This window comes from Microcebus murinus, chromosome 3, assembly GCF_040939455.1.
Source record: "Microcebus murinus isolate Inina chromosome 3, M.murinus_Inina_mat1.0, whole genome shotgun sequence".
NCBI lineage: Eukaryota > Metazoa > Chordata > Mammalia > Primates > Cheirogaleidae > Microcebus > Microcebus murinus.
The window spans coordinates 51,036,083-51,060,721 of NC_134106.1; the positions used below are offsets into that span (position 1 = coordinate 51,036,083).

General features: G+C 38.2%; 1 protein-coding gene across 3 annotated transcripts; it reads right to left on the reverse strand.

The window, feature by feature from the left end:
- Positions 1 to 1,862: 1,862 nt before the first annotated feature.
- Positions 1,863 to 23,620, reverse strand: FAM161A (FAM161 centrosomal protein A). Of its 3 annotated transcripts, XM_012764864.3 has the most exons (7): positions 23,311 to 23,620; positions 14,753 to 14,991; positions 11,540 to 12,685; positions 11,004 to 11,171; positions 9,214 to 9,313; positions 4,049 to 4,203; positions 1,863 to 3,579 (listed from the first exon to the last, which is right to left on the reverse strand). In XM_012764864.3, exons 1-7 carry the CDS (start codon positions 23,488 to 23,490, stop codon positions 3,441 to 3,443), a joined length of 2,127 nt encoding a protein of 708 aa, XP_012620318.1. In that variant the 5' UTR covers positions 23,491 to 23,620; the 3' UTR covers positions 1,863 to 3,440. The 3 variants fall into 3 exon arrangements, with proteins under 3 accessions (XP_012620318.1, XP_012620319.1, XP_075856934.1); XM_012764865.2 differs by lacking the exon at positions 11,004 to 11,171 and having other exon boundaries at positions 23,311 to 23,619; XM_076000819.1 differs by lacking the exon at positions 14,753 to 14,991 and having other exon boundaries at positions 23,311 to 23,462.
- Between the last annotated feature and the right edge of the window lie 1,019 nt (positions 23,621 to 24,639).

Sequence of the window (24,639 nt, forward strand, 5' to 3'; positions counted from 1 at the left end):
CCTCGGCCTCCCAGAGTGCTAGGATTATAGGCATGAGCCACCATGGCTATTTTTTTTCATTTTTTATAAAGACAGAGTCTCACTATTGCCCAGGCTGGTCTTTTCTAAAGAGCAATACATATGTACCTTTTGATGTCCTTTGAGTCAAAAAAGAAAGAAGTGAAAAAGAAATAATTTATTTAAGAAAAGAAATTAAAGGCCGGGCGTGGTGGCTCATGCCTGTAATCCTAGCACTTTGAGAGGCCGAGGTGGGCGGATTGCTCAAGGTCAGGAGTTCGAAACCAGCCTGAGTGAGACCCCATCTCTACCAAAAATAGAAAGAAATTAATTGACCAACTAAAAAATATATATATACAAAAAATCAGCCGGGCATGGTGGCGCATGCCTGTAGTCCCAGCTACTCGGGAGGCTGAGGCAGGAGGATCGCTTGAGCCCAGGAGATTGAGGTTGCTGTGAGCGAGGCTGACGCCATGGCACTCACTCTAGCCTGGGCAACAAAGTGAGACTCTGTCTCAAAAAAAAAAAAAAAAAAAAAGAAAAGAAATAAAAAAAAAATAGAACAATACAGATAAGTTAGCTAATCACAGGCCATATCAGGACAACATATAAGTGACAAGAAATGAGAAAGCCTAGAGCATTTAGGACAAAGTAATAACTTTTAGACAATACTATAGTCTAATTCTTATCAAATAAATTGACAAAAACTTCATTTCACAAGAACATGCTTCCCTCTAAAACAACTACTAAACATATATGTAGCATATGATGGTTGAGAGGGCACACATTTTTTTTAAAGCAATAAGGCTGTTTTTATGAAGTTAATGATTTTTATTGCCTTGGTCCAAAATCTTTGCTACTCTCAAATTATTAGAATTAACTTGAGAAATATTGTCCAAGAGAAAAATGTCTGATATCTTTAAAGACATGTTAATTTTATTGTGTAGACTAAATGGAGTAAAAGAGTAACTTCTAAAATTTTCTATTATATTAATATATACATATGGCTGTGTGTATAACTTAATCCTCCAATAAATACCCAGGCCATTTCTTGTACAGAAATAGGTAACTATGAAGTCACTAGGGAACCAGTAATGTTATATAAGGAAAAAAGACATAACCTTCTTCTTGATGTTAGGTCAATTACATATAATGGAAAATCCAATAAGTAAAAAGAATTGTTGAGCAAATTCAGATGATAAAAAATGTATAAAATTTTCACCACCTGAATAGCATATTTGATTTAATCTTCTAATCGACTTTCGGCCATCACTATAAGGCCACCTGCTAAAACAATCTTTCAGCTGTCAATCTGCTAGCTTTCTTTAACAGAAAAAAATAGTAATATTGCAAAGAATGATTTGAAACTGCCAGTGTCTTTTTTTTTCTTATGTTTGGCTCATTGTTTACCAGATCACCCTATCTTTAAAAAAGTGGTTCAAAAATTATTTCTAAGAAAATAATATTTAAATCACTTTGTATCTCATTTAAAATATATTAAACTTTCCTCAGGAATATTCTGTCCTCTGACACTATCATTTGAATATCATAGTTTGTGAAGAGTTTTTTGACACATGATTTCATCTAATCTTTCTTACAGTCACCCAAGATAGGTACTATCCCTATTTTTTAAAGATAAGAATACTGAAGATTGGTCCTGAAGCCAAGTATTCCATGACCAAAGCCCACACTTTCCCCATGATATTAAGAAGGGACAGAATGTGGAGTGAATCCTTCAAGACAAATACTATTACAATTTGTTGATTGTGTTTCACAGGTTGTAAGTTGGAAGGGAAATGTTTCTAATTCCATGTGCACTCATTTTGAAGTAATTTTAAGTATAATTAAAAACCATATTCACCTACTCACTCATTCAAATCTTTATTAAGTATCCACCCATATATACAATCCTGTGCTAAATAGGAAGGGAATACAAAGATGAATTTTAAAATGGTGCCAACTCTCAAAGAGTTTACAATCAAATGACAGTGACAAGCAGTTTAATACAAATTCTAGGAAAGAAATTACAAATAAATATCTGACCCTGGTTGAGAAAAATCACCTTATTTCTTAATTTAAAGCATAAATTGCCAGCTGGGAAACACTGCTACTATATACATCTTTATTAGTTCATCTTTTTAAAGAATGCTGATTGTTTCTAGCAAAGAAAATGTCTTATCCTTAACATGTTTATGATTTGTTTGAATTTTTAAAACAAAAATTTGCTTAAAGAAGAAAAATGATAGATTCAAAAAATCAAATTAACATCATGTACAGGGACAAAGTGTGCTTGCAATAATATGTAAAAAGTTGAGGACAACTGTGCCTAGCATTAGAGTTAAATCTGAATTACTTTGGAGATCTGCCTTAGACAAGTTTTTAGGCACAATTTCATTATATATGAAAGGGATGATATTTACTTCTAATTAAGATTATAACTCACAGATACTATAATTATTTCCATCTGTAATAATACATAGGGTTAAAAAAAAAAACAGACTAGGCCAGGTGCCTGGCTCATGCCTATAAACCCAGCACTTTGGTAGGCTGAAGCACAAGGATCACCTGAGGCCAGGAACTAGATACCAGCCTGGGCAACTTAGCAAGAACCAGTCTCTACAAAAAATTAAAATATTAGCCAGGCATGGTGGTGTGCACTAGTAGTCTCAGCTACTCAGGAGGCTGAGGCAGGAGGATCAATTATGCCTAGGCATTCAAGGTTGCAGTGAACTATGATCACACCACTGCACTCCAACCTGGGTGAAAGAGTGAGACCCTATGGCTTAAAAAAATAAATTTGGACTAAAACTAGGGATAAAAATAAAAAGTGATAAAAATTAAATAATTTAACAGTAAACTCTCAGTGCAGAAATGAATGTAAATTTGCAAGTTATCTATTTTTCTCTATTTTATTACTTTTTAAAATGGCTCAGATAAGAAACTTAAATCACTTAACAAGTTTGAGGATTCATTTTGTGAAATGTATTGTAGAAAAAAAGAATGGGCAAATAATGTATTTAAAAATATTTATTGATTGATGCATTGCAGAGAATTCTTAAAAAAGAAATCACCAAAGGCCAATCCTTCTTTCTGCTTTCAATACTAAGCCATTTTTTTCCACCAAAAATAATGATGTATATTTTTATAACTAATCAGTTTGTGACAGCTGTGATTCTCAAACACTTTTTAAAAATACAAGGAAGATCACAGTTGTAAACAGACCACATGTAGTAATCACTGCAACTGAATAGGCAAAGCCTTTCTTACTCTAACTGACCAATGACCCATCAGCTTTCAGGCTACAAATGGGTTTGCGAAATCAACTGCCCTGCATAGTGTGGAGGTGTCCCCTAGATGTTCTTAACCTCACAAATGTGGCTGCTGACTCCCCGATACTATAAACAACAGCAAGGGCATAGAGAGGAGGCCTTGCTGATTCAGTTTTATTCTTCAACGGATTTCTCTTCTCCACTTTCTTCATCAGCTTCATCTTTTTCCTTGCAAGAATCCTGGCTGTTGGTATCAACAAGATAATGTTCTTCTTCATTCTCTCTTTCTTCTATTTTTTCTTCTTCATTAAAGCTAGAGGAAAAAATTTATCAGTCTTTCAAAGGGAAAATAAGTTGGTTTAAAGGTAAACAGACCCTTTGCGATGTATGCCACCGTGTAGCCAGTCTTCAAGTGCATGAGTTCCAATTGTTATCAAGAAAACTCTATAAATAAAGTGTCAACTGGGAAATGAAATATTCCTGGGAACTAATCTATTTCAAAACTTGAGTGATTGACTCTTTAAACTTTATTTGAAAGCAAGCTATTATTTTCATTATTTATGTCAGCCAGAAATCTAAGTTATTTTGCTTTAAAAACAAAATACTTCATCCCTATGTAATGTTTTGAATGTGCCAAACATGTTAAAATATCAATATGTTTTATAATAGTTCCCATGTATTCCATTAGATAAAAGACCTTTTTAAAACAACATAGAATAGTATGCTTTCCTGCAAGTAAGAATTTTTTCAAAGGTAAACCATTCAGATCTTATATATGTTACCTTTCTTTATCTTCAGTGAAACTTTTCATCTCTTGATTGCTGAGGTACTCAAATACTTTTCCTCTTTGGCCTTTCTTTGAAACAAACTCATCAGATATTCCTAGTGCTTTTAGCGTGTTAGAATAATGCTTTTCTGCTGCCATTCTTGCATTTTTCTATAGGAAAGACAAACCTTTTTAGATGAGAACAAAAGACTTTAAATTTCCATTAAAAATGCATGGGTTAAAAGCGCCAGTGAAAATTAAGTTCAACAATCACATGTGGTTGAAAATATGCATATCCTATGATCAACAATTATAATCCCTGGAATAGACCCAGAGAAACTCCTACATATGTGACCCAGGAGACATGTACAAGAGTGTTTGGGATAGTACTGTTTGTAATAACCCCAAACTGGAAACTACCCCAATATCTATCAATAGTAGGATGGATAAATAAATTGTGATCTAGTCATACAACACATAAAATAAAGCAAAGAAAATGAATGAACTATAGCTATATGCCGCAGCATGCACAGCTCTCACAAATGTAATACTGAGCAAAAGCAGCAAAGCACAAACAAGTACATATAGTATGATCTATTCATATAAAAGTCAGAAATAGGCAAAACTAAACTATATTGTTTGAGGATAGGTACCTAAGTGGTAAACAAGAAAGTATTTATCTCAAAAGCTAGAACAGTGGTTACCTCTCAGAAAGAGGTAGAAAGTTGCAATCTGAGGGGCACACTGGAGATTTCTGGGATGCTGGTAATGCTAGTCTAGCAGAATTTGCTAGCTTGGGTGGTAGCCACATGAGCCATATTGATCTATAATTATTCTTTTCACTATATCTAGGTTTTATATACTTTTAAGACTATAGAAAGGTATCTATCTAGAAAAATAAGAAAATAGGTTCATGTGAGAGCTAGTTGTCAGAGGGTTCTTTTACGTGCTTACTGTAATTTTTACTATTTGTAAACCAAATCCCCAACCCATCAAAGATGATAAACTCATCAGTGTTGCTATCTTTACTCTGTGGAAGAACCAAGGGATATAGTAAAAAGAATATGGATTTAGAACTGGGTTCCAATCTCTAGAATGTCAGTTCCTGGCTTTGGGATCTGTTGGAGTTGTGCTGACCCTGTCATACTTGGAGCAAGTCAGAAGTCATCACAGTTCTTGAGACCACAGGTTTTATGGAGCCACAAGGTGAGTGGGTTCACAATTGTGCCTCGATTTTACTTTTGTTTCTTTTTCTTTTCTTTCTTTCTTTTTTTTGGAAGGGAAGATCAACTTTACTTTTAAGTTCTGTGAATGGATCTAGACTAGTAGAGGGCCAAGAATTGCCCTTTAGATCTCCAACTAAAGCAAGGTGACTAGGAATGGCCCAGTTCCAATGCGCCAGTAGGCATCTCATATTGGAAAGGGCACAGATGAGCACCCAGTCTAATTTCCTAATTTCTAATTTAGGATACCAAGACCACCACACCCTCCGGGTTAAATGGTTTGCTTAAAGTCATAAGGCTAGTGAGTGACAGAAGCAAGTCTTTTAACCTTTTTCCTAGGTCTTTTCCACTCCATCATGCTGTTCTAAGTGGTAGTGGCCATCTTAGAGTTTGAAGGTGGCCTAAAGTCTGACTTCAGCAATGCGATTGTCAGATATTTGCCTAACCTGGGGACTCCTGCATAATGAGGGACAATGGAATCCAGTGCTCAACAGGAGAAACCAAAATAGCAAAGAATGACTACAATGGATAAAACTATCACAGTGCATTTCCTGATACTCTGGAAAACTGAAAAAGGAAGCACTCAAACTGCTGCTAAATTGCACCTACTGTGAATAACAACAATTTTTAGAAAAGTAAGTAAAAATGCATCCAGAGGCTGTGAAAACCAACAGACAAGCCTTAGAAAACAGAAAGGCAGGGCAAAGTGAGAAATGAGAAGAATGATCAAAGATTGCAGAAAAGATTAAAGAAACCCCAAACCTAACTCTGAATGCATGAAGAATAGTATATTCTGATTTAAGCAAACTAAATATAGAGATTCAAAAGATACTAATAATCAAAGTTAATACTAGTAAGTCTCCATCTGAATTTGGTTTAAAATTCAATTTAACATCTACTCAGTTAATAAACCATGTGATTTCCAAGAAAGAAGACAACATGGTTTGTTCTATAATCAATCACAGACATACTCTACTAAGGGATCACTCAATAGCAGTGAGACTACAATTAACTGCTATAAATGGGCAATGCATAATGTTGCAAGTAAATTTATTACAGTAACAGCTATTAATTAGCAGGAATAGTCACAGCAAAATAGACTGCAAGAAAAAACTGTCCCAATTGATGTTAACAAAACCAAAGCAATAGTGATTCACTGCCATAGTCACTCTGTATGTAGAATTAATAATCTTTTAATATTTTACATCAAGGTGAATAATGTATTATTGTTCCTAATTGGAGGAAATATCACCCCCTGTATTTTACCATGCAAAAGACCTATAAAGACTATGAAATAAAAGGAACAATTAAAATAACTGTATGGTTATTTTATTTTACTATCAAAGACTCTCCAAAAAAGATTAGCTTTTTTTCTTCCAGAAACTAAAATAACACAAGATGATGATGAAAGTTTGTCTATAATCAGTACCTAGTTTGAAGAGAAAAAACTTTTTTTTTATAACCAGAAGTTTAGTTTCTAGTTAATTCTTTCATTTATTTAATAATTATTGAACACTTAATTTGTAACAAGCCCTCATGAGAGGTAGGGAGTATATGGGGAAAGAAGAGTTATGGGCAAAGGGAAGAGCATATGTGAGGGCCAAAAGTAGAAGAAATATCAGTTATAAAACAAACATGTTTTCAACACTTAAAATTTCTTTATGGGTTTAATTTCATACACACCATTTATTTTGCTACATTTTCTGTGGTGCTTCGAAATGGTGGGAATTCACAGCATGACAAAACCACTTATTAATGCAGAGAGTCATCACTAATACGTCAAAGTAGTGCTCGCAGCCTGGGCTAACCCCAGAAAGAAAATGTAAGGTCATTAACTGGCTAATTTGATTATAATCATTTAGTTTTGTTTTAACGAATATTTACTAACATGTCCACTGTGCCAGACATTGTCTTAGGTGCTAGGTGCTGGAAATTCAAAGATTTGACAACAACCCTTAAAATTAATTAGCTAGAAGGGAAGAGAGATTATTCCACAGATAATTTCCAAACAATGCAGTAGGAGCAAAGACAGACTGTGTGCACAGGCTACTAAAAGAACACAGAGGAAAAGGGTACCCAACTCAACCCGGAGAAACAATGCAAGAAGTGATTGTACACTAAGGCCTGAAAGAGCAAGAGATAGGTAAAGACAGGAAGAAGATCTAAGGATGTTTAAAGAATGGCAAGAATAAAGACTTCAAGTTTGAAACTAGTTGTCTAGTAGTCTGGAAAGTCCTGAAAGTAAAGGGTATACATGGGGGGAGGAAGTGGGGTGGGAAGAGTACAGTGGTAGACAGACTAAAGAGGTTAACAGGGATCACAGAAGATTGTCTATACCATGGCAAGAATTGTATTTTCCAGGAGGAGGGAGGACAGCTTAGGGTTGAGTGTTTGGAAGCAGATCAATTTGGGATTCAATCCTTGTTCTACTATTTACTAATCGTAAACCTTATGAGTGACCTACCTTCTTTGAATTTCAGTTTGTTTACCTGTAATATAGGGAGACCTACCTTATGGTATTGTTTGGGGAAATTAATGACAAGACTCCTTGATACCATTTATTGAAAATCAGAATGAATGAAATCAATGAGAAAGGATGATTGCCCCTGTTACCAAGGGTTATTAACTGCCTACCCAGGGTTAACATTTTGGCAGGGGAATGGGAATGGCAAGGTGAAGATATAATGGATGTCTTTGCAAAGAGCAATGTGGAAAGACAATCAAAACTATTATAATAATTCAGAAAGAAAATAATAGAGGTTTCATCTGGCATTTCACCATCACGGATGGTGGAAGAGCAGATCTAAAAATTACTAAGGAAAAAAACTTGACAAGTCTCTCAATGATCAGTTGGGGAGGTCATGGGCAGGGAAAGTGGCTCCCAGTCATCTAAATTATGTCCCCAACCAAAGCAGGAAATCAAGAGATAGATCTAGTTGGGGGCAAAACGAATGCAAGATGCCTATGGGAAATCTAGGTAGAGATCACTAGAGAAGTGGACATAAAGACTTGCAGTTCAGCATTGGAGATAACATCTTCGAGCCAAACATCAATCACGTTATGCTGTATAATACAGAACAGCTTAAAATGATTTTTTTCTCTAAAGTTGAAACTGAGATGTTAAAAGAAATCCACCCTTTAAAATGAGAGGCATTATATAAAATTATATTCAAATCAATAAGTAAAAGGATTACAAACCGAGAGACTATAATGTGCATATTCACCTACAACATATGTCCATTGTCCTCAATAGTCACTGACAAGTACATTCCTGTAACCTATGCTCATCTGCCATAGGTAAGTGCTCCTCCTCGAACTGTCTACTGTCCAATTGGAACAGCATGAAATTCACAGCATAGCACCTGTAACTTCCAGTGATTTTGTCTATTGTTAAGCCATGTCACCCAAACAAACCCCTCCCTTATGAGGACAAAGAAGATGGCTTGAAATTGACAAATCTCCAGTTTTACTCAGTTGTAAAATTGAGTGTAAATTTAGTAAAATCAGAGTCCACCATCCATAAGACCAGTTTATTTTTCCTATAGAAAGTTAGTACTTTCAACAATTATAGAGAAGATTGAATTATAGACTCACTTTAAAAAAAACATAAATCTGATTCAATAGCCATTTTGTTTCATTTTTTTAATTCTTCAAAGCCTCACCTTACTATTTTACCACATTGGTACCGAAAAAAGACTAGCCATTAAAAACAGGTTGTGAAACTAATATTTTGAGAATGATTGGATAGGCAGCGTGTTCTTTATCAAGCTTCATCAACAAGATTCAATGCTCAGATTTTAAGCAAAATTACTTACTTGGCTGATTTGATGAAGCTGTCACAGACAATAATATATCTCAATAATTACATAACACATAAGAAAAATGGACTGTAAATTTAGGAGCTGAAGATATGGGGGAAGAAAGCTGATAATAGCTCTTAAATTCCAATAAACACAACCTGAGCGACTCTTTCAAATAGTAGTGGCCTGTTTTTTAATTTTTCTTCTCTTTCTTCTAGTTCTCGTTGATATTCTTTCATCCTTTCCTTTTCACTCTTTCTAAAATTAAATAAAAGGAATGAAATTGTAAAAGGTCATCTAAGAAATAAGAACTTGCACATATAACATCTAGCTTAGATGACAAATCAGAAATTACAAGCACAGTTTACAGTTAACTTCAATTCCTTTTCTAGACTGGTAAAAACTTATGCAGAATAAAAATCCTAGGTTTTGAAAACATACATTTTATGCCCTGGGAACAGTTTGAATACTTTGACTTCTGAAATCCTCAAGGCATAATGTATTTAGGGGCTTCAAACTGGCCCAAAGAGAAGAAAGAATGCCCTCTTATCTCATTTATAACTGCATAAAATAAAAATAATTTGGTCCAAACTACCTATCTTCTCTTTAAGGAATTTCTTCTGAAAATGAGACAACCTTGCACTTATTTTTTTCCCCAAAATGACATCTTTTAAACGTTAGTGGCAAAATTATTAATAATTCAACAAGAACACATCAAGAGAGAAAGGAGGAACAGGAACCAAAAGACATTAATTTACCATAAGTATACTTACTCTTTGGAAAATATCCTATAATGAATTAAATTATGCTGTTTTTCCCAAATCCGATATACAAAAACTACTGAGATAGTAAGATCTTATGGACTAGAGAAAATATACTTTAAAATGATAATTGTGCTTAATTATACACAAGTTGGTGTTATGAAAAAGCTAGTTTATACTCTAGTTTCTCTTGAAAATAAATAAATCTTTCGCCTTTTATTAAAAAAAAAAAAAAAGCTAGTTTACTTCCTAAGGGTAAATAGTACATTTCTAAGGAATGTACTATTGCATCAAATAAAACTCCCTCTATCAATGAATTAATGCTACATTATACAGGAATATTCATAGTAATGAAAAGCAAATACATATATTTTTTGGTTCTTACAAAGCAGATTAAAAATTAATAAATCATATTACTTACCTGACTTTGGGGGAGATATTTTCTTACTTAAACATAAACATTTTTATGTGTGACATCTAGAACACTGGTTTTCAAACTTTGTACTGTAGAATTCTAGTGTTCTGTGAAGGGGTTCTAGGGATTCTACAAATATTTTTATTTTTTATATTGAAACTATCACAAAAATACAACAAGTACTGCTCAGCATAAACACACGTGTTAACACATGACATAATTGATGGTAATTAACCTCAATGTGTTAATTTGTGTTCTCAGATTTCATGCATAACTTAGAACAAAGCTCTTTGACATACCTATTTATTATTGAAAAATACTCTGAGATTATATGACAAGCTGTTAAGAAAAGAGCTTTATGCGAATCAAGGTTTTTCTCTGCACTGGTCCTGTGACTAACTAAAAAAAATAATAAATAAAAAGATTTTTCCCAATACTGTAATTATTGTGCAATCCAAAGCAATATAAAGAAAAAGATTAGATGCTGATGATCAGATTACAGCTATTAACTATGGCCATAATAGAAAATGTTTCTGTTCAACACAGCTTCATGGTTCTTACTGTGGAGGTGAGTATATACATTGGTTTTCACCATGAGGTGACTGTGTGTTATATGTGTGCTGAGTATAAGTAACTGATAAAAACTTGAATCAAAAAAAAATACTAATACCATTCTCAATCTGTTCATATTTTGGTATCTACTGATTTAAAACAAAAAAGAAAGAAAGTTTGAAAACCAGTGGTCTGGAGATCCAGGATTCTTTTGTGATACCTGAGATATTTTACTCTGGATTTAGACATTTGAGCTAAACTTTGATGTGAGTCATAAGCCTTAGCCCGAGTTGTCAGGAGTTTCTGCAATTCTTTCATTCTTTGCTTCTGCTTAGTTAGGATCCGATTTCTCTCTTCTTCCAACATTTTCTTTTCCTCAAGTGATCTCCTGAGGGCAACAAACTAAGGCTTAATTCACTTTAAGCCAATGAGAACAGTGTTTAGCAAAGATTTAACAGGGGATAAATTCAAAGGTTGAAAAAAGGCAACCTTTTGAGAAGGATCTGACTTGTGAAATTAGAAATCATATCAAGGTCAACTGTAACCTTTTCTATACCCAAAGATTTATGAGACGGAAAATACATTCATTTCTTAGAACACTTCCCTATGGCAAAATTTTCTATATTATGGTAAAATATCCTATAGATTCAATAATAATTTCTTAATGTTTTGAAATTCACCAACCTAAAATCAACAGAGCTGCAAACACTAGTTTAGCAACTATGAGTCAGTCAGTACTGCATCCTAATTATTTACCTTATGGCTTGTTCTCGTCCTCTGGAAGATTCTGTGGACATTGGAGGGTTACAGCTACAAGGCGAAGGCTTTGCACTTGCACGTGACTTACGCCTTGGAGACAAATAAGGCCAACGTGTTTCTTTTAAATTTTCTTCATCTGCTTCAATGTCTGCCAAAATTTTCTCTCTTTTAGTAGATGCACAAGAAGATGCACGAAGATCAAATGGTTGACAGACTGTTAACACTTTTGGGCACTTGTCTTCTGGGAATTGTTTCTGATATCTCTCAGGAAGGTCTTCAATATCAGAAGTCCGGCACTTAACCTTATGTTTACCCTTCGATTTTACAGCCTGTTCTGGACACTTGGGGTTCCTGGGTCTGCAAGTTGACGTACAAGGCCCAGAGGATGAATTCTGTAAAAGCTCTTGGGCTCTCAGCTGTGCCCTAATGTTTTCCCAGAGCTCTTCTTCTTTTAACTTGTCACTGGTAATTGAAGCATAAATAGATTGGGGTAAGGGTCTGGCTTTAAATCGATTTGTCTTCTTTTTAGACTTAAAAAAGTCTCTTAGCTGCTTTTCCCGGGCTGCTTGCTTCTGTTCCTCCCTTGCAATAAATTTAAATGGCTTTTGTGAGGCTAAAAGAGCTGCTTTGTTTTTCTCTTTCTGAGCCCTCCTCCGCTCTTCCTTTTGCTTGACTAAATCACGATAAAGGGGAAGAAAGACAAATTCAGGAACTGGATTGGCTCGGAATTTCTTCTTACACTCTGGATCTTCCTCTTGTTTTTCGAGCAGTTTATGTGCCATTTCAACGTCTGATTTAGATTTCATGGCCTCTTTTTTCTTCTGTTCTCTAATCATCATTTGAAAAGGCTCAGGTACTGTAATTGTGGGCACCCATTTTTTTGGTTTCTTCCTTTTTTTTCCAGCTGCTTTGAAGTCAGTATTTTTACACTGAATGTAATCTTCCACAGAAAAGTCTGTCCACATGTTGTTGATGAGCTCCTTTGCAAAGGTCATTCTATCTTTCCCAGGATACTCTTTTTCTTGGTTGGACAATTCCTCTTCAGAGGAAGAAGTATACAAGGAGGAAGACTGGCCTAAATCAGGCTCAGAAAGCGATGCCTTTAAGGAGACAGGGTGACAGGAGTTCTTTTCTGATACAGATCTAAGTAAGAAGAATAATTAGATTATACTTTCAATTGTATGTGACCAAATATAAAAATTATGATAGAGTTAAATATTTTCTAAGGTCAAGGTATAATAAGTTAGAGGGAGGATCTGGATAGGACTTTTATTTATTTATTTTTTTGATATGACTTTTAGAAATTACCACTTTTATTTAGAATAAAGCTGGGAGATGCCTATAAATTATCTAGTTTGATTCTTTCAGTGTATAAGGGAGGAACATGAGATGTCAGAGGCTCCTTGTGTCTAACTTCTACTCCACTCTTTCTAGAGTCATCATCTGAAAACACATATCTGGGCTGGGCATGGTGGCTCATGCCTATAGTCCTAGTGTTCTGGGAGGCCGAGGTGGGAGAATCGCTTGAGGTCAGGAATTCTAGACCAGCCTGAGCAAAAGCGAGATCCTATCTCTACTAAAAATAGAAAAAATTAGCCAGGCATGGTGGCACATGCCTGTAGTCTCAGCTACTTGGGAGGCTGAGGCAGAAGGATCGCTTGAGCTCAGGAGTTTGAGGTTGCTGTGAGCTAGGCTGACGCCATGGCACTCTAGCCCAGGCAACAAAGGAAGACTCTGTCTCAAAAAAACAGAAAACAAAAACCAAAAAACATGTATCTAATCATGTCACTCTCCTGCTCGAAACTTTTCAATGATTCCTCATTGCTACAAAGTCAAGTCTAGATTGTAAAGCCCTTCAAGACTGGCCCCTGCCTACCTTTCCAGGCTTACCTCTGACCACTCCCTACCTTTAATCACCATTCTTTTTATTTTATTTATTTTTATTTTTTAGAGATGGGGTCTTGCTCTGTCATCTAGGCTGGAGTGCAGTGGTGCAATCAGAGCTCACTGCAGCCTCCAATGCCTGGGCTCAAGCCATCCTCCCACCTCAGCCTCTCTAGTAACTGGGACAACAGATGTGACCCATCACGCCTGACAACTTTTCTTAAGTGATAACCAACTCTGTGAAGTTCTTCACACACACTATGATTTCTCACATTGCCTTGCCTTTGTATATGGTTTCTGCTGCCTAGAAGGCCACCCTTTGCTTCCTGTATCTGCTGCACGTCTTACTCCTCCCTCAAGACTGAACTTGGATGTGACACTTTTGTGGAAAATTCTTGCCTACATCCCTCTACCAACACTTTGGCATGATAAACTGCTTCTTCTTCTGTTTCTATAACACCTTGGTACATGATGTTGTAATGCTATTTTTGCCTCTTGGCGAATCTCTGAGCTCCTTAAGAGTAACTTGTTTTTTTGTTTTGTTTTTTTCAGAGTCTCACTCTCTTGCTTGGGCTAGAGTGCCATGGCATCAGCCTAGCTCACAGCAACCTCAAACTCCTGGGCTCAAGCGATCCTCCTGCCTCAGCCTCCCGGGTAGCTGGGACTACAGGCATGTGCCACCATGCCCGGCTAATTTTTTCTATTTTTAGTTGTTTGGCTAATTTCTTTCTATTTATAGTAGAGACAGGGTCTCATTCTTGCTCAGGCTGTAGAGTATCTTGTTTTTCATGCTTTTGGGTACTGGGGACAGTGCCCAGGCATGGTCTGGCACACAGAAGACACACAATCGGCGCTGACTGACTAGGTGAATTGTCTCAAGTTTTAAAGTGAGTTCACAGCAGAAATGGGTCTCTAAATTGCACACTGTCCTGAAAACATAAATCAGATTCATGTCTCCTAGCTAAACTCTTTGTACTGGATCATTAATGAACTCATGTTAATCCACATATTATAAAGAGCTTTTAAAATTAAACTTTAATATTCATCATTTAAAATGGTCCAGACTATGTATTTTGATACATTTCTATAGTTCTATGAATGGTAGGTCAGAGAGAAAAGACCAAATGGCCACCAAATGCCTCTCAAAACAAGAGGTCACCTAGTAAACTTATAAATCATTAAACATTTTGAATAAAATTCCACCTCTGTGAAATGCACCTATGAGTACAAAGGAATATTTAAGAGAAAATATTCTGAAATAACTTTGTTCTGCACTTTCAAGTATACATGTTTATAGCCCACAAATGATATTGAGTACAAACTTACCCAGAAGAGTCACTAACAGTATCTTCCTTGACCATCGCTGGCTGAACTCCCTTTATCTTTAATTTATCCTGGTACATTTTCTCTAATTTTGCCATACTTTCTATGTGGGCAGTCTTCAGTTCTTCTAGTTTCTTGAAATATTCTTCATTAGATTGGAAAATATCAGAAAAGTTAACAAAGTCCTTATAGTTTATTGATGTATGTTCATTCACCCCAGAAAAGTTGGTGTAAAAATCAGCCTGGTGGGGGAGAAAAATCTGTTATGCAGTGTTTGGAACTGAAAAACAAATTAAGCTGACACTTATCCAAATGCTGCTTCTTAAAGAGTCCACCTAGTTAGGTTGTAAGTTACTTATGGGCTATGTATATTTTCCCCCAATGATACATATATATATATATATATTTTTTTTTTTTTTTTTTTTTTTTTTTTTTGAGACAGAGTCTCACTCTGTTGCCCGGGCTAGAGTGCTGTGGTGTCAGCCTAGCTCACAGAAACCTCAAACTCCTGAGCTCAGGTGATCCTCCTGCCTCAGCCTCCCGAGTAGCTGGGACTACATGCACATGACACCATGCCCAGCTAATTTTTTCTATATATTTTTAGTTGTCCAACTAATTTTCTTTCTATTTTTAGTAGAGACAGGATCTCGCTCTTGCTCAGGCTGGTTTCAAACTCCTGACCTTGAGCAATCCTCCCACCTCGGCCTCCCAGAGTGCTAGGATTATAGGCGTGAGCCACTACACCCAGCACCCCAATGATATTTTAAGAATAAGAGAGAGCAAAAAAAACTGCCAGAAAATATATGCCATCAATCCACTTGATAAAGGATGGCTGGATTCCCAGATAAATCAACAAAAGGTTTAACCCATTATCATCATACTCTAATAGGACAGAATCAAACCACTCTTTACAAAGGGTTTGTATAAGGAGCCTCTTTTGAGTTGTAAGTTTTAACTGCGATGCAGAGGAACACAGTTCCTCCTGCAAAACAAGCAACCACTGCCCAAGCCCTCCCTTCAGCTGGGCTCCTGAGTATGGTCCAAAGATGTGCCAATGGAGAGATGGTGGGGAAAAGGGGGGCTTGGGGGTGGGACAAGGTTCTCATGGCTTATCAAGGAGCCTGAGAGAAGCCCTCCCACCATAGGGTGGGACCTCAGGAAGGACTAAGAGAGCATGGGAGATGGTGGGAAGGACTTTCAAAACAGCTGCCCCTGTGACACAAAAGCAGGGGTGACAGGGACTCTGGGAGTGACAAAGGAACAAGAAGGTAGTAGTTATTCTATATACAGGTCATGCCTGGAAGGATCTGACTGGACTTTTTCCCTCGCTCCTTTTACATACCTTTCAGTTCTTTTAACTGAAGCAACTAAAGAGATAAAACCACATTTTCTCCATGAATGTAAAAATTTTAATATGTTCTAAGTTGAGAAACAGTTGAAATTATTTATGATACTATGCATAAAAGGCTGCCAATCATGGTTTAACATTGAGCCTACTGCCTGGAACAGATTCAAAATTAAAAAGATTCAAAAAACAGATTAAAAAAAAATTGCTACAGAAAATTATAGCTCAAATCTGATAAGACTCTAGAAAATAAATCTGTTTAGCTTCTCCCAAAAGAAAAATTCAGAAGAGTCAATTATAAATAATAGTTATAAATATGGTATATATACATATTTTTTTAGACAGAGTCTCAATGTGTTGCCTGGGCTAGAGTGCCATGGTGTCAGCCTAGCTCACAGCAACCTTAAACTCCTGATCCTTCTGCCTCAGCCTCCCGAGTAGCTGGGACTACAGGCATGTGCCACCATGGCTGGCTAATTTTTCCTATATATTTTTTAGCTGTCCAAGTAATTTCTTTCTATTTTTAGTAGAGACAGGGTGTTGCTCTTGCTCTGGCTGGTTTCAAACTCCTGACCTTGAGTGATCCTACTGCCTTGGCCTCCCAGAGAGCTAGGATTACAAGCGTGAGTCACCGTGCCTAGCCTGGTATTTTTTTAAATGGGCTAAAGTCAGTGTACAAAAGTCCAATGTTATATTACTTGGGGTAACTGAGAGAAAACAAATGAAAGAAAATAAGTCTTCAATAGAACTGATATACAGAGATTTGCTATCAACAAATCTATGAATCAGAGAACTGCTTTCTATATGTCAAACAACTCAATTAAGAGAATTCTTTGATATCTGCTGGTGTTTCTATATGTGCTCCTCACTATTACTTCCTTATTTGGGGGATGAGTACTTTGTTAATTTCCTCATTCATCAAATATTTGGGAGACATCCAGCATTTAGCTTCCTGCTAAAAGATACAAATCAGATTAAAAACTTCACCTTCGAGAAGCTTCCAGCTAGTTTAGGAGAGGAAATACACATAAATAATTGACAGCTGACTTAGCATGAAAGAGAACTCCTGATTCTAGCCCATGGGCTGCTTCCAGCTGAGCAGGGAGATAGACCCGTAACCATATAGGTCACAGTATCAGACTATGAGACAAAGAGGCAGAATTCACAGAGGTGAGCCAGACTGGAGACATAAGGGTGGATGAGGACAGAGTTTGCCAGATCAGGGGAGCAGTGAAAAAAGAACAAAGAAATCTGAGGCATAGTGCTAGAACATTCATCATATGTTACTTCATGACAAATCAAAAGGCAGTCTCGATGAGGAAACTGAGGCTCAGAAGAGTTAGGTGACCTGCCTGCAGTCACACAGCTAGAATGCAGCAGAGCTGGGATTCAATCCCAAGTCTGTTAGGCTCCAAAGACATACCTTGCTCCTCCCAAGAGTAGGGAGGGATTTTAGCTACAAGAGGCAGGAATAGGCATGTGTGCTTAGGAGAGCAGTAAATAGTTCCAAATGGGAGTGGGGAACAGGGCATATGTACGCAGGGGGTTGGGAAACAAGATGAAAAAGACAAGTCAAGAGCCCCAGCCAAGAGCCTGGGTGGCCAGGCTATAAACAACAGGAGCCTTGAAGGATGTGAAGCAGAGGAGTGACATGTCAGTAATGGTCAGAAGGATTCCTCTGGTAGCAAGTAGGTAGAGTAAAGGAAGGCAAAGCTGGCTGCAGTGAGGGGGCTATAGTGTCTAGAAGAGTACCTGGCCAATGACAGATATTCAATAAACATTTGTTGAACAAATGAATGTATAGTTATAAAAAATATAAGTTTTCACCAAGGGAAGAGAATAGTTATTCCTTCACAAAGGACTGAATTATGCAAACAAACAAACAAAAAATTGGCCACTCTAAAGAGCTATATTCTACTGAGTACTAAGAAAAAGGCCCATGTTCCAAAAACTATAATTAAAACGAGAGGGTATTCCAAAGAATTGTTTTTAGGCAAAAGCATCTATGTGCTCCCATTCATTCTTTTAGAATATCTCTTAAAAGGTCTTATAGCAATCATTTACACAAGAAGGATCAAATTTATTTGGTATGGGAAGAATTGTCTGAAAAAGACATACAGGGATGAGTAGCTTCTGAAGAGATGCGGTAGGTCTGATAAATTATAGTTATGCACTGATCTTGCACTATACCTATTCCATTTGCAGCTTAATACTGATCTCACAGTGTTTTACCTAAAACTGATGAATAGCTAATAAGTAGCTTCCAATTCTAATTTCATCTTTAATTGTCTCCCTTCAGAAAACATTTACTATATCAAATAACCTAAGCCATAGACATTATTTTTCCAAGAGCCTAAAACAGTACTCTCTTCCTTCAGTTGTTCAGCTTTTTGTGGAATGATGTAAATGCAGCTACTAGATAAGAGGATAATCTTCCCTAGACTGGCTTGACCCATTTAGATGATGAATCCTTCCAGCACCTGTTGCTTCATTAGTACTCAGCACCCATGAAGAATTGTTTGCATTGTAGTTTATATAGTTTCATCTGCAATTCTGGAATTTTTATTTTAAAAAAAATGCTTTTCATTGGAAAAAATTTGTAAGGAATGAGGCAGATCTATATATACCAACATGGGTAGACCACCAATAAATGATAAAAGATAAAAGCAAGTTGCAGAATTATAGTGTACTACCATATATTTAAAAATTATATATGTAGGAGATAGAAAAAAAGCCCAGAAGAATAGAATACATATTATTTTCAAAACAGTGGCTACCAATGGGGAGAGAGTGGTTACCCAGATTTTCTTTTTTTTTAGGGGAGAGATGTTAAAAGGGCCTATACCACATATGTAACACTTGATACTTTAAAAGGAGAATGTGTTCATGTACTATTGACATAATTGAAATGTAACTTTTAAAAAAAGAAAAGAATGTTTTGTGAATATTAATACTAAATGAAGGCCAGGCTCGGTGGCTCACGCCTGTAATCCTGGCACTCTGGGAGGCCAAGGCGGGTGGATTGCTTGAGGTCAGGAGTTCGAAACCAGCCTGAGCAAGAGTGAGACCCTGTCTCTACTATAAATAGAAATTAATTGGCCAACTAATATATATAGAAAAAATTAGCTGGGCATGGTGGCGTATGCCTATAGTCCCAGCCACCTGGGAGGCTGAGGCAAGAAGGATTGCTTGAGCCCAGGAGTTTGAGGTTGCTGTGAGCTAGGCTGATGCCATGGCACTCACTCTAGCCTGGGCAACAAAGTGAGACTCTGTCTCAAAAAAACAAAAAAATACTAAATGAAACACTGAACAATGTCTAACAGACACTTGGCCTGCCTGGCTCCTCCGGGTTCCTGCTGGAAGAGGGCTCTCCACTCTCCCCAGCTCTGCTGCTACTTTTCCCTTGCTCCTGTAATAGCACCCACCTGCACCCTCCCAACTACCCACTGATAACTTTTTCATTTCTTTGGGAAAACAGAAGCCATCAGAGGGAACTATTCCTTTTGCCCCTTTTCTCTTTTCCTCCCATTTTAGGGATGAAATGTCCCCTTTCCTTCAATGTTAAAAACAATCAATGTGAGACCTCCACATTCTTGTGATATTCCTCCTACCACAGCAATTGCTCATTCATCTCTTTGTCCCCTTTTCTCCTGATATTGAACCTGACTGTTGAATGCTGAGGTTCTTAGGAGCTCTGTACTAGGCCCCCTCTCCTTTTTTTGCACTCACTCCCTAAGTGATCTCATCCATTACTGCTGTTTTAGAATGTTCCAGCCCCAACCCCAGAGGACTTGTTTCATAGGCGCAACATCTTCTTAGACATTTCCACTTGGGAGTTTCACAGGCATCTTGAATTTACCATGTTCAAACTGAAACCTTAATTCTTGCCCACCTCTCAAACGTATTCCTCCCTAATTGTCCCCAATTCAGTAGGTGGCATTACATTCCATGTAGCTGTTCTACCTGGAAACCTAGGAATGAGCATCCCTGGTTTCTTCCTCTTCCTCCTTGGCCCTCACATCCAATCCAACAGTAAGTCCTATCTATTCTAAAGAAATGTCTGCTTATTGCCATCCCCTTGAACTCTTAAATCCATTGCCTCTGAAAGTGAATTACTGCAACAGCCTCCTCACCAGTCTAACTTCTGCTTTGTTAAACCTTCCAATCATTCTCCATAAACCCAACAAGTTGATCTTTTTAAAAATGTAAATAGGAACATATCTTATCTCTTAAAAGCCTTCAAGGACCTCACACTATACAGCCAATAAAACCTGAACTCCTTACTTTGGTCTACAAGGCCCTGAATGGTCAGGCCCCGTTCACCTCCTTAATCTCATCTTCTCCCACTTTCCCTCTCTCCTTTCCAGTTCTGCTGGCTTTCCTTTAGATCCTTAATCACACAAAGCTCTTTCTCTTCCTGCCATAGGGCCTCTGCATGTGTTGTTTCTTCTACCTGGAATGCTCTTCCCATTCCCACTTTTCAAATGGCTATTCTTTCTCATCCGTCAGGCATGGACCTAAATGTTAATAACTCAGTTAAGTAGGTTCCCTACCATTCCTTTTTAAAATCATAGTAGCCTGTTCATTTCTTTCCCAACATTTTCCATCTTACAGTCATTTGACTGTTTAGTTTTTGTCTCACTTCCCTCACCAGCCTGGAAACTCTGTGAGGGTGTGACCTATGTCTGTTTCATTCACCACTGAATAGTCAATGATCAGCACTTAATAAATGAGAAGGTTGCCCCATTAGGATATCCAGTGAAAATTTTAAACTGTGAATTATAGAATATTGTTTTACCCATGTCATCATCAGCCACATAACAAGTTCTATGAAGTGGTATCTCCAACTAAGGCTAGATTCAAGGAACATGCATCAGTGCCCAGTATGGGCAGAGAATCCTGCAAGGGGTGTGTGTGTGTGTGTGTGTGCTGGAGGGCAGGGAAGCTGTGTGGGGGATGGTGCAGACATGGGGTGGGATGGGTGGGATGAGTGGTCTGGTTTTGCCACAACTAAGGACTGAAAGAGACCTATTGTGATAGTTCGTTCTCTAATCATCTTGTGTAGTGGGTACAGTATTGGAATTTACTACATTTTACAGATGGTAAAGTTGAGACAAAATAACCTTTAAAAATCAAGTTGGAAGCCCAAGCCAACCTGTGAAGACAGCAAAGTCTGGCTCCTGCATATTCTTTCCTGCCTTTTCAGTGCTTTTTCCCCAGACCTAGTGCCCTCCTGCTATGAAGCCTATGGTGGCAGCTTACTCAGGTTTCATTGGGATTCTTCAGGTGTATTGGTCTCAGAACAGTCTCAAACTCATAACACTTAGCTTCCTTGTGTTTTTTATAGGATCCTGTCCTGTTGAAATTAGCTCATTGTACAAACTGATCTCCCTAAAGATAATAACAGTTTCTAATACAAATTTGCAATTTAACAGCCACTCTGGAAATAGTAACATAACTCCAATTATAGAAATGACTGACTCCTCTACCAAAGCAAGCCAAAGTGGAATTTAATCTTTAGGGAAATAGTTCAAATGACAGTCCCACTAGCAGTTGTTATAATTATTACTAATATATATAAATTGCTCTTTAGATGAGACACATTTTCTCATTTGGTTCTCAGAACAGCCAAGTAAGATGAGAAAGAAAGAAAATTATTATAGTTCCTTTACAAGTAAGGAAACAGATATTGGGAATTTACATCCTAACATCGCCTAGCAAGTGGCAGAGAATGGATCCAAAACAGGACTCCAAATCCTTTTCCTCCATTCAAAGCTTTTTCCTGCATCACTTTGCATCTTTTGTTGCCTACTGCAAATCATGTTGTGGAGTAGCTTTATCATGAACAAAACTGGCCCTAGGACTCTGACTCTGGTTAATGTTCAGCATCTCCATCTGCCTTACTCTGGATAACATTAAGTTATTTGTATGTTGGTGAAATGTTGGCCACAAAAGGTGATGCTACAAATTTTCTCACTAATAATTTTAGTGTAGATTAAAGAAATTAGAATTCCAAAATATCCAGTGATTTCAATTAGCCCTAAACCATAATGTTTTGTGTCTGAAAAAACTTTGGACATATGGTATTAAGAAAGTTTAACTGGAGATAAGGAGGTTTATGTCTGCAGATTGCTAGTTTCAAATCAAGGTTCCCATCTTTTAAGTAAATAGAGCAGATGGCAGGCTCTGCCCTCCACCTGGTGGACAGGTGTCCACAACACATTTGACACTGAAAATTGATCAGTGAAAAGGCTGTCTCACTCCACTCTGAAGAGCTGTTTAAAAAAACATTGAAGCCGGGCGCGGTGGCTCACGCCTGTAATCCTAGCACTCTGGGAGGCTGAGGCGGGCGGATTGCTCGAGGTCAGGAGTTCGAAACCAGCCTGAGCAAGAGCGAGACCCCGTCTCTACTATAAATAGAAACAAATTAATTGGCCAACTAATATATATAGAAAATTAGCCGGGCATGGTGGCGCATGCCTGTAGTCCCAGCTACTCGGGAGGCTGAGGCAGCAGGATTGCTTGAGCCCAGGAGTTTGAGGTTGCTGTGAGCTAGGCTGACGCCACGGCACTCACTCTAGCCTGGGCAACAAGCGAGACTCTGTCTCAAAAAAAAAAAAAAAAAAAAAAAAAAAAAACATTGAAACTTTAGTAATTTGCTTCTCTGGATGTTTGTTTATATATATATATATATATATATACATATATATATATATATACATATATATATATATATATATCTGTCTGATCTATCCACTGAACTCTTGATGGTTTTAAACACCCACCTGTAAGGTATTGTGTTGAGATCTGCTTATAACCAAGACCTTAAGGTGATAACAAATCTGACAGCACAGCTAATTCACCTGAGTTTTTATGGGTTATCCACTGTGGTGTAGATCAGTTTTTCTCAAGTAAAAATAAATAAATAAATAAAAGGAAATATCCATTCCCAACAGATGCTGGAGAGTAGGGAGCAAAATTCTATACTTTGCACTCTCTAGAAATAGAGTAATATAAATGCTGTGCAAGAAATTTTACAAAAATCTCTTTGGTGGAAATTAAAATACTTTTCAACACCTTGAGTATTTCCCGTGTGGGCAGAGAGAAGGTGGTAGGCCAGGATCACCCAGTAGGGAATATCTGCACAGGGCACCACGTTCTCCAGCCTGCTCCCAGCCAGCACTAGGTCCCAGCCCAGGTCTCGCCCCGGCATTACCGACGTCCCCGCGGGCTGCACCCAGTTCTCATCATCATCGTCCAAGATCGCCGCTGCAGTCGCCAGGTCCTCTAAGGGGTCTTTACGTTCGTACTGAGCGACCTGCGCTTCAGTGTTGGGATTGGCCAGGGTTAGGAAACTGGAGGCCGTGCGCCTTGCTGTTGGGTGCGAAGCGGCCATTACCCCGCCTCCGAGGCCTGAGCGCCCGCGCTGGCCCGGGGCGGGTAAGCTGGCGCGGCCTCTGGCGACTTGGCGGCTCCCTGCTTGAGATGGGTGGTTACTAGGGGCGCGGTAACTAGGGATGCTACAGGGGCCGCGATGGACCAAAAGTCACACAAAATCCTCGCACGCTGCCAGAGACCCGAGTCGGGCGCTTACTAGATAGTGGGAGTCGGTGTTCAGTGTTCGCTAGTTTAGAAGGTTGGCAGGCTTAACGGGGCACCTATTCTCCTTTGCGTCTAACGGCCTAAACGCAGACTTCTTACATTATATTAATGAGACAACTCGTTTTGTGAAGAGCACATTTTTATTAACTGAAGTAACATGTTAGGCGGAGACAGAAGAAAGCAGGGGGATACAGTGTGGTAGTCTCAGAATTGTGTACGGTTTGCCTCCGGCTACCTAACATGGCTCCCCTGGGAACCCAGGACTAGGAAGGAGGGTCGTACATTCTACTTTGATTGACTTTAGAGCTAGCAGAAATCGACCAATCAGAAGGAGGCTGCTAGTTGTCCCTCTCGCGGTTTTCTTGACCTGACCAATAAAAGCCCAGAGTTGTGAGGCGCTGGCCCTCCCACTAGTGAGAGACAACGTAGGTAGTGGGAGCTCGGCGTTTGTTTTGGGTTCATCGGCGTGACAGTGCCCAAAAGTGACCACAGAAACAACCATCCTCACGTCACCCCCATCATCTCTTCTACCTGGGATTTGGGTGCTTCAAATGGCTCCTGCCTTCTGTACCACGTGGCTGTAGATAGGCGAGGCCCAGCCCTCAGGCATCCGCTACTCAGGCCCCTACTTCCTGAGGCCGAGGCAGACGCTTTTTTTTTTTTTTTTTTTTTTGAGACAGAGTCTCGCTCTGTTTCCCAGGCTAGAGTGAGTGCCATGGCGTCAGCCTAGCTCACAGCAACCTCAAACCCCTGGGCTCAAGTAATCCTGCCTCAGCCTCCCGAGTAGCTGGGACAACAGACACGTGCCACCATGCCCGGCTAATTTTATATATATATATTAGTTGGCCAATTAATTTCTTTCTATTTTTATAGTAGAGGGGGAGGGTCTAGCTCAGGCTGGTTTCGAACTCCTGACCTCGAGCAATCTGCCCACCTCGACCTC

Bases quoted from the DNA above. Each gene is read 5' to 3' on its own strand.
- FAM161A (XM_012764864.3), bottom strand. From the start codon at position 23,490: ATGGCCGCTTCGCACCCAACAGCAAGGCGCACGGCCTCCAGTTTCCTA. The intron at 12,686-14,752 runs GTAAGTTTGTAC...CTTCTTACTTAG, and splicing joins ACTGTTAGTGACTCTTCTGG to ATCTGTATCAGAAAAGAACT. The intron at 9,314-11,003 runs GTATCACAAAAG...ATTTAATTTTAG, and splicing joins TCCAGAGTAAAATATCTCAG to AAAGAGTGAAAAGGAAAGGA.